Source organism: Juglans regia, chromosome 11 (assembly GCF_001411555.2).
Source record: "Juglans regia cultivar Chandler chromosome 11, Walnut 2.0, whole genome shotgun sequence".
Classification (NCBI taxonomy): domain Eukaryota; kingdom Viridiplantae; phylum Streptophyta; class Magnoliopsida; order Fagales; family Juglandaceae; genus Juglans; species Juglans regia.
This window is the reverse complement of record NC_049911.1, coordinates 25,099,458-25,109,729: the sequence shown is the minus strand read 5'-3', so window position 1 is coordinate 25,109,729 and position 10,272 is coordinate 25,099,458. Positions and strand designations below refer to the sequence as shown.

Genomic DNA, 10,272 nt, shown 5'->3' with positions numbered 1-10,272 from the left:
ATTTGAAATATTTATTTTTCATATTAGTCTCAAATTTCTCCTACTTTTTCAAAGAAAATGTTGCAGACTTGCACTACATAAATCATTTTCTAATTTTTATGTACATTGAGAGTAATTGATAAATAATTCATTTTAGAAAAATATTACTTTTTTTAACTCTTCATAAATCATAACTGATCACACTTAGATAATAATATTACTCATTTTAAACTATTCCATTCCAAACAATTACACCGTTTGAATATAAAAATAATTTTATCTTATCTTATTTTATTATTATAATTTTTTAAATTTTTATATAAAATATAATAAATAATTTAATATTTTTAAATTCTAAAATAAAAATAATATTTTAACAATATTTTATTTAACTTTTATTTAAAATCAACTCCTTAATTATCTTATTTTATTACCTAAACGGTCCCTAAATTTGACTTGCTCAGTGTAATTTAAGAGTACAAGTAGCAGAAGTAAGCGGATCCAACTCCAAGTCCACGCCAAATTACGTTAAACCCAACCAAAATCACTGCACAACAAATCTTAAAACTCTGTTGTAAATCCCATTCCCCCCCACCCACGCACTCTTCAATGACCGTTACATCACATTCCAACCATTTTTAACCACCTCTTGTCCCACTTTTCACTCTATACTCCCCACTGCACGTATAAGCACGCGCATCGCAGTTTGGGATTGCGAGAGGGAGAGGCTCGAGAGACAGGTTCGGGGAAGGAGGCAGCTTTGGAGAAAGACAGAGTATAAAGGAAGGAAGAGGGAGGAGTGAAGAAGAAAGCACCCTCCCTCCACTTTTCCTTTTTGTAGAGAGAGAGAGAAAAGGAAAGAGGAAAGCAAAAGCTCTCATGGAGAATGTGACTCCTGTGCGTTCTCTGTATTGTATGATGAATTGGTAACAAAGATACCTCCCACCACCATCACCAACCAAACCTTCATACCTTTCAGATCTTCTGAAAACCTTCAAAAGATCCCGTCGTTTAGTTAATGCTGCTGGTTTTTTCTTCTGGGATTTGCAAGGGATTTTATTAGTCAGTTTCTGATATGATGGCAGCGACGGCGGAGGGGGCATTGTCGTTTTCCGTGGCGGAGGTGGTGGAAGATGTGCTCCAACAGCACGGGAACCGTCTCAGAGGTCTTGATCTTGAGTCTAGAAAAGCTGAGGAAGCTGGTACTCCTTCTTTTTTGTCGTATTTCCATTTTAGTTTTTCTGGCATCCGAAAGGTGAAAGAAAGATCACTAAATTTGGAACTTGAGTTGCTGTGCGGTGTTCTAAGATTATGTTGGAGATGATGAGTGAATTTCACTGATCAGTTGTTTTGTTTGAGAATTGGTAGCCTTGAGAAGAAACAAAGCGGCGGGGTGGCTGAGAAAGATGGTGGGAGTAGTAGCGGCCAAGGATTTGCCGGCGGAGCCTTCGGAGGAAGAGTTCAGGCTTGGATTGAGAAGTGGGATTATTCTCTGCAATGTTCTCAATAAGGTTCACCCTGGAGCTGTACCCAAGGTGTCAAACTCATTCCAACTTCGGGACCTTTTTTATGTTGATATTGTTTTTAAATATGGAATAATTACGTAGTTTAATTGTTTTCAGGTGGTGGAAAGTGCATGTGATTCTGCTCTGGTTCCTGATGGAGCGGCATTGTCAGCATTTCAATACTTTGAGAATGCGAGAAACTTCCTAGTGGCCGTGCAGGAAATGGGAATTCCTACTTTCGAGGCATCTGATCTCGAACAAGTATGTATTCGGATTGGGATCATCTGAATTTCCTAGGATATTCACGGTGCAATTGTTAAAATACTTAAGATTACTTTAAATTAACTAATTTGGATTTTCCTATCAAAGTGCACAATTCAACGAGAGACGATGAATTAAGAACTTTAGTACCCTTGTTTTTTGTTAACTTAATAGATATGTTACTTTCCACCTATTTTTCACATACATCAGAAGCTTTGGATTGAACAACTATTGTGCTAGCGTAAAACTTTTTGGTAGGGAGCATCTTACAGGTAATTTTGGCATAAAAACATCTATTGAATTTCAGGGTGGGAAGTCTGCAAGGGTTGTGAATTGTGTTCTGGCGCTTAAATCCTACAGTGAATGGAAACAGACAGGGGGAAATGGGGTGTGGAAATTTGGTGGAAATGTGAAACCAGCCGTGTCTGCCAAATCTTTTGTGAGGAAAAATTCAGAGCCATTCACGAATTCCTTGTCAAGGAACTCCTCAATGGGCGAAAAATCTTTGAATATGCTGTCCTCTGACCTTGAGTCTAATAAAATGGTGGGTAACCTTAACTTTTCTTTTTACACAGTGTGTGTGTGTGTAAGTTGTCTAGTTGATTGAAGCCTGAATTTTATTAATTCATTCATGCTACCTGCAGCCTGCTAACTGTTCCTTGAGTATGCTTGTTCGTGCGGTTCTATTAGATAAGAAGCCTGAAGAAGTTCCAACGGTAAGGATTGAAGTACTAGTAGCTAACAATTTTCTGATCAAGCTGGGGTTTAGTATAAATTTTATCGTGTAATACAGCGTGCAACTATGGACTACAAATCTACTATGGTTAAATTTTAGGCGATTTTACCAATTATATCTGTACCATTCAATTCCAACTTGAAAAATGTGTCCTGAGCATCCTGAAGGGATTAGCTTGATCAAGCTGTCTGTCCTTTTAATCTTGTGAGACTAATGAATCTAAATACTATTGTTACCTACCATCACTACTTTGAGATTGCAATAGTTGTTACTTATACTGCTGGTACTTATTTGCGAGTTAATATTGCTCCTTTGCACGAAACAGTTGGTCGAATCTGTGCTAAATAAGGTTGTGGAGGAGTTTGAGCATCGCATTTCAAGCCAATTAGAACTGGTATGTTAATATGGACTATGAGACCAATTATGCATTTGCATGTGCTTTGAAAATTTCCAATGGTTTGAATATTCACGAATTCCTTGTATCCTTGGCAATCATGCCTAGTTGTTGCTCTTGTATATGTCCCGTGTACTTGAGCCATGCCTATTCCTCATCAATAAAATCTTTATTTACTGATAAAAAAGATGTGCTTTGAAATTCAACATGAGACCAGGGATTAGTGCACATTCCAAATCAGCAAAACATGGTTTCTTGGAGCCTCAAAGAGTGTTTTTCCTATTTTCCTCTATAGGATATTTTTTTTTATCAATCTACATATCTGACTTGGTATTTATTCATAACCCATAGATGACAACAACTCCAAAAGACATGGCTGCTTCTCACAGCAACAAATCTTTATTGAAATTTGCTTCTGGTGATAAAAAGGTGATACATTATTTCTTACCTTCTGCACAGGTACCAAGGGATTAATATGCACTAGTGAATCTATAGAAAAAGCACGTATTCGATGATAGAATCTATGATTGGATTATAACTTGGGATTGCTGATATTTTCTTTTGGGTTGCTGTGATGTTTTAGACTGAAAGTAAAAATGAAAAGGTGACAAAGAAAGAGGTTATCCAGAAAACCTACATTTCTGATGAGAAATCAAAAGAGCAACTCCTGAAACAGAAAATGGCATTTGATCAACAGCAGAGAGACATTCAAGTACAAAAACTGCTATTTTCATTGCTTTTCAGTTTGCCTTAGCTACTTAGCTTATTAATGCTAATCTGTTTTTTTTTTTTTTTTTATAGGAACTGAAGCACACTCTTCACACTACAAAAGCTGGGATGCAATTTATGCAAATGAAGTTTCATGAGGAGTTCCACAGTCTTGGTACAATTTGGAAAAATAATTTTCTTTATATGTTGTTTCTTTCTATTTTATGTTTCTTTTCCTTTCTTTCTGGAAGAGTTTTTGAGAAGAAAAATTTGTCTTGTTTCTTTGTAGGCATGCACGTTCACGGTCTGGCTCATGCTGCTTCTGGTTATCATAGAGTTCTTGAGGAAAATCGCAAGCTATACAATCAAGTGCAAGATCTCAAGGGTAAGAAGATCAATTTTAGACTCCCTGGGGTAAAGGAAAAAGAAAAATCACTGACTGCCTAGGTTTAAGTCCTCAAAATGGATTAAGTGGTCTTTTTGTATCAGGAAGTATTAGGGTTTACTGTCGAGTGAGACCCTTCCTCCCGGGACAATCAAATCATTTCAGCAATGTGGATTTTATAGAAGATGGAAGTATCACTATCAGTACTCCATCGAAGCATGGGAAAGGCCAGAAGTCTTTCAGCTTCAACAAGGTCTTTGGGCCATCTGCAACCCAAGGTTGATGAGGTTTCTAATTAGATACTTTTCAGATTTTATGATCATAACATTGCTTTAACTCTTTTGTCTCCTGGTTTATTGCAGCGGAGGTCTTCTCTGATATGCAGCCTTTGATTCGGTCTGTTCTCGATGGTTACAATGTTTGCATATTTGCATATGGTCAAACTGGATCGGGAAAAACTTACACTATGGTAGGTTAGGTTTAGCTTAATCCCAAAAGATATGAAACAATGTTTTCAATGATGTTTGTTTGCGAAGCTATGCAAATGTGGCTAAATTTTGTTGTTTATATGTTCAGACTGGACCGAAAGATCTTACAGAGAAAAACCAAGGAGTAAATTATCGGGCTTTGGGCGATTTGTTTTATATAGCAAATCAAAGAAAAGACACTTTCTCCTATGATGTTTCTGTTCAGATGATCGAGATCTATAATGAGCAAGTTAGGGATCTCCTTATCATTGATGGAACAAACAAAAGATATCCTTTATAAGTTACTTGTTTTTGTTACCGTCAAGTTTTTTAACTATAAGTTGATGAGCTTTCTGCTTATAGAGATGGTCATAGTAGGTTAAGAGCTCTGAATATCATTTCAACGTTTGGACTTACTGTTATTTTAGTTCAATGTTGTGAAATATTTTCACAAACCTCAAATTTTCAAATTGGATTAAAAATCATGTTAAAATGTCCAGGCTTTCAGAATTTTATTTAAGTTTATAAACTTTATTCTTTGCCAGTCTTACTCTCACCCCTCCCATCAACTAGCTTTCCTTAATTGTGGCTACATTAGAAATTCGTAATAGTTCTCATACTGGACTTAGTGTACCAGATGCGAACCTTGTGCCAGTGTCATCGACATCTGATGTTATTGATCTGATGAACCTTGGACAAAGGAATCGTGCAGTGGGTGCAACAGCCTTAAATGATCGTAGTAGTCGCTCTCATAGGTAGGAACATAGTTCTCTATATAAATAGTTGTATTGATGGTTCTATAGAATATCTTTAGTTAGGTTGATTTGTTTCTTCTAATAAATTGTCAATTTGCAGTTGTTTGACTGTTCATGTTCAAGGAAGAAACTTGACATCTGGTACTATTCTTCGTGGATGCATGCATCTGGTTGATCTGGCAGGAAGTGAGAGGGTAAACAAATCTGAAGTGACAGGAGATAGACTCAAAGAAGCGCAGCATATAAACAAATCTCTTTCAGCATTGGGTGATGTGATAGCATCCCTTGCCCAAAAGAATCTGCATGTTCCATATAGAAATAGCAAACTCACACAGCTGCTCCAAGATTCACTTGGTAAGGTTAAATTTACACATTTCTTCAAGAGTATAGTGGAACTATATCCTGAGATTTTGGAAAGATCCTTAGTAGGGTTTTGGGGTTATAATAACATTTTCAGGAGGGCAGGCCAAGACACTGATGTTTGTTCACATAAGCCCTGAGCCTGATGCTACTGGAGAAACAATAAGTACACTTAAATTTGCCGAGAGAGTTGCCACTGTTGAACTTGGTGCTGCCAGAGTAAACAAAGATAGCACAGATGTTAAGGAGCTAAAAGAACAGGTTTTACATTTGGTCGTTTGTATAGTTCTCATAATAGCAATTTCAAGGACTTTCATACCAGTGTTCTATAAATCTTTTGAATTCTTTTTCAGATTGTCTGTCTTAAGGCTGCACTGGCAAGGAAAGAGGGGGAGCCAGAGCACATGCTAAATTCCATATCTGGAAGCTCTGAAAAATACAGGACCAAGCCTAGTGAGTTATCACCATTTCAATCTAAAAAGCATGATGCAGGTTTTTTGGGAGACCAGAACAGCTGCCGGCAACCAATGGGTGATGTTGGCAATATTGAGGTAAATCATGTTCCCTGATCACGAATTGATAGATATTTTTCATTTGCATAATATTAGTTAATTTATATCTTGTAATGTAGATAATATTAGTGATTGATCATTGAAGTGCTGATGTGATTTCAATAGAGTATGATAGAAGGATTTATCACCATTAGACTGGCATAAACTTGTCTAGTTATTTTATTTTATTTTTAACCAAAATGTAAAATCAGAAAAATGATTCCGCAGGTCCATAACAAATCTGCACTGAGGCAAAAGACAACAAGTTTTGATCTTGATGAGCTATTAGCAAACTCCCCTCCCTGGCCTCCTGTGAATAGTCATGGCCAGACCTATGGGGAGGATGACAAAGAAATGGGCTCCGGTGAGTGGGTTGATAAAGTCATGGTAAACAAACATGATGTAAGCAAAGTTGAAAACCCTTTGGGAAGTTGGGCAACAGATAATGGGGACTTAACTGATGTATTTTATCAGAAATATCTCCCAGATTCTTCCAAAATTTACCCACATCAATCCTACAACATGTTTATGGGAGGCAACCAGTTCAGTGTCACTAGTACTGATGAAATGGATGATCTTGATGCTGCCACCAGTGATTCTTCAGAGCCAGATTTACTTTGGCAATTCAACCACACAAAACTTACAGGCATGACCAATGGAATTGGGGCAAAACCCAAGAAACCCAATCTAAAGACATCAAAAAGCCCAGAACTAAGGTAACACAAAGTTGATCAGTCGTTGATATATACTATACCTCCATTCTAAATACTGTCTACCAGGTAAATTTACATGCTTTTTTGACAAGTTGTTAACATTTGCAGCAGGAATAGCAATGCTTCTCTAGGCGCTTCCCCTTCACGGAAACAATCAAATGGGGTAGGTGCCCATCTGCAGCGGAGTGGGAGACAGCCAGCTTCAGCTGATATGAAGCGCAAAGCTGGGAATAGAAAATAGAAACTTGGACAGGGTTGGTCGGCCGATTTCTGATTTTTTCTTATTCATTTCTTTGAATTTGTTGGAGAGAGGGAGACAGAGGTTTTACTATATATTCTTCTTTTTTTTTTTTTTTTTATTGTAATCTTACATAGTAAAATGCAGCAATAATTCCAGTTGCTTGTAATTGTATACTGATGAGCTCATTAGATGTGTACTTCCTGTGTGGATTGGATGACTGATGTTTTCTGTTTTACACTTTACAGAGCCCAAAGTCCTCTATTCTTTGGTTGTTAATGGAACATAAAATTCAAAAATCATCTCAACTACACAAGGATTACCATTGCAGTGGACCTGAGGTTCTGGGTTATATTGTACCTCCTTGCTACAAGCTCTCCTGACAATATTTGGTCTTTTAAAAAAACTGACATTCGCCGCTCCTGACTATTTGTTGAAGCGTAAGCTGCGTAAGTGATACAGAAAACAAAGTTAATAATTTCACATTAATTGCTTTTTTAAGCATTGTATCATCGACATTTTACAAACTAATGTGTCACGAATCAAAAGTTAAATATATATATTTTTTCTATATAAATATATATATAAAGAGCCTATGAAACAGAATTTTTTTGTTTTAATGATTTTTATTCTTTTTCCGTTAAAGTTAACACTGTTCGAGATCTGTATTAATGATTTATAGAGCTAAGAAATTATCGCCGTCTTTGCTTTAAATCATAGTGCTCGTTCAAGATCTTTCATCTTTTTTTTTTTTTTTTTTTTGCGCAAATCTCAATGTCTCTCTCCCCGTCTTTGAGGCTCTGATGCAGTTGTTTCTCAATTTTTTATCTTCTTATAATTTTTTTATTTAAATATGTTTTTAATAATATAGATATTTGTAGACACAATATGAGTATAAGTAGATATAGCATGTTAAAGTTTTATTTTAAAAAACTTTCACCCGTTTTTAATTTGTTATGAAATTTTAGTATTGAAATTTGCATTATTAATTTAAGCTTTCATTAAATTTTAAATTTAAGCATTTTTTTTTGGATTAAAATTTTTAGATATTTGAGAACCTCTTTATGATTAAGGAAGTATTTTTTAATGATGTATTAAATTTATTTTATTTTTTAAAACATTTAAAAGGGTTAACAAAATTTATGTAAAAAATAACTTAAAAAAATACATAAAAAAGCACGTACTAGAGCCAACGGGGAGCCCAAGCGGTGGTTCTAATAATATCTTATATAGAATGGTAAAAAGTAGGGGATAGAGGCCAGAATAAGAACGAAGAAATTATTATTGTGAGGTAATTGACATAACAAGTAATAATAGATGATGATATTGATCTAGGATGTTGCTACGTCCATATAAGATTTTTATCAAAATTCTTTATTGAACACTACAAATTTTTTTTTTATCTTTTTTTTTTACTATTTTTTTTAAATTTAAATATTTTTTAAAAATAAAAAAAGTCACATTTATTTAAAAATACTTATTTAATCATTAAGTAAAAAAAAAAAAGAATTTATGGGCATGTTTATTTATAGGACCATGTTATAACTTCTGTTAATGCTCTTATTTTATAATATATCACAGCGTGTAAATATTTATAAATTACATAAACATTACATCGTTATTTAATTAACCAAAAATATTACGTCTTTATTAATAAAAATTTAATTCCTAATAAAAAAAATTAAATATAAACTAAGTAAATGTACATTACACGGGATAGAGTGATTCTTTGATCAAGTAAACAATAGTGTGGCTTAGAAAAAAATACTAAACAATGGTGTGAAATATTCCCTAGCCATTACTTCTATAGAATTGATCCATACTCTGATCTAACTCCCTTTATGGGTTGAATAAAAATATAGTGAGGCTCTATTAAATTCCTTGAACAAGTGGATATATCATATGAAGCTCGGGAAAAAAGAAGATTATATATCTTTATGTTTGCCTTATATATATATATATATATATATATATATATATATATATATATATATATATACTAGGTGAAAGAGATGAATTAGGTCTATCAATTGGTCCAACGGAAAAAGTAGTAATATTTTGTTAAAAAAAATAACACGTTATCATACATGTTCACACATGATATCCTCTGTTTATACTATATTAAACCTCACTTATCTTTTTTAAAATTAAAAAAAAAAAAAACCACTAAAAGTGCTTATTTATTTTAAGAGAAGTGAAATTACCCAAGTACCCATAATTATGCACATTAATGCTAAATAAAAGCTATTAGTACGGATTAGTAATCAATATAAAATATTAAGAACATTAACATAATAATTTGGTTACGAATAGAAACCATTTGAAGAACTCATCAAAGGTAAAACCCTATGGAGCAAACAAACCTAGGAAAACCAATTTTATCGATTGAGAGTATTACAAGTATAACGTTTACAAAACATTTGTAACTAGACACGTTTATCCAAGACACGCAATTTGCTTGTCTTCTACCGCAGTAGGTAGTCAGAACCTCTGACACTATCTAATCTTTGTCTTTCCTACTAAAACTTTCAATGGTTGAACTCGAATATGGCAACTCTCCCTTGGAGTATGCTCTTACTCAATCTCATGGACTGAGCTTTTTGGAAAATCTCTCTCTCAAGAATTTTCTCTTACATGATCTCTTGAAATTCTACCCAAATCTTGAAGCTCACAATACTTGTGAATATGAGTTGTTCAAGTCTGTTAAAACCCTCAGTCGACTCCTCTACAAATAGGCAATGTTGTGATTGATTTGGAGAATGAATCTGCTGATAGGTTTATCCAGAATCTCGGTTAGATACGTTGCTTACTATTTGCGAACATTTAGGACTGGATCACTTTTTCTAGATTGAATCAAGTTCAAATCAACTTCAGTTTATTCAATAAAACTTGCATCTTTATCTTTTCAACTGACTCTTAGACTCAAACATACATATGACTCTTGTAGACTCTTATTTTATAATATAATCAAGATTTGATAAGAGTTACAATTCAAACACTTATCCTTATCGGATAAATACTCATTCTTATCGGATGCAATCTTGGAGTCCTATTTAAATTCTACCCAAATCTTGAAGCTCACAATACTTGTGAATATGAGTTGTTCAAGTCTGTTGAAACCCTCAGTCGACTCCTCTACAAATAGGCAATGTTGTGATTGATTTGGAGAATGAATCCGCTGATAGGTTTATCCAGAATCTCGGTCAGATACGTTGCTTAC

The 10,272-nt window shown here is 34.5% G+C and overlaps 1 protein-coding gene across 2 annotated transcripts; it reads left to right on the top strand.

Annotated features, from left to right (window-relative positions):
* The first annotated feature begins 753 nt into the window (after positions 1–753).
* On the top strand, positions 754–7,274 carry LOC108994136 (kinesin-like protein KIN-14I). 2 transcript variants are annotated; one of them, XM_018969231.2, is made up of 19 exons: positions 754–1,181; positions 1,348–1,514; positions 1,602–1,745; positions 2,053–2,289; positions 2,390–2,461; positions 2,807–2,875; positions 3,227–3,304; positions 3,459–3,587; positions 3,677–3,758; positions 3,873–3,968; positions 4,073–4,246; positions 4,331–4,437; positions 4,545–4,723; positions 5,029–5,190; positions 5,291–5,544; positions 5,648–5,811; positions 5,904–6,101; positions 6,330–6,817; positions 6,926–7,274. In XM_018969231.2, exons 1-19 carry the CDS (start codon positions 1,055–1,057, stop codon positions 7,053–7,055), a joined length of 3,057 nt encoding a protein of 1,018 aa, XP_018824776.1. In that variant the 5' UTR covers positions 754–1,054; the 3' UTR covers positions 7,056–7,274. The 2 variants fall into 2 exon arrangements, with proteins under 2 accessions (XP_018824776.1, XP_018824775.1); XM_018969230.2 differs by having other exon boundaries at positions 760–1,181; positions 6,923–7,274.
* Positions 7,275–10,272: the final 2,998 nt, after the last annotated feature.

What these genes read in the sequence shown, in the direction of transcription:
- LOC108994136 (XM_018969230.2), top strand. Translation starts at nt 1,055, where the DNA reads ATGATGGCAGCGACGGCGGAGGGGGCATTGTCGTTTTCCGTGGCGGAG. An exon ending in AGCCTGAAGAAGTTCCAACG is followed by an intron (nt 2,462 to 2,806) that starts GTAAGGATTGAA and finishes TGCACGAAACAG; the next exon opens with TTGGTCGAATCTGTGCTAAA. An exon ending in CGGGAAAAACTTACACTATG is followed by an intron (nt 4,438 to 4,544) that starts GTAGGTTAGGTT and finishes TTATATGTTCAG; the next exon opens with ACTGGACCGAAAGATCTTAC.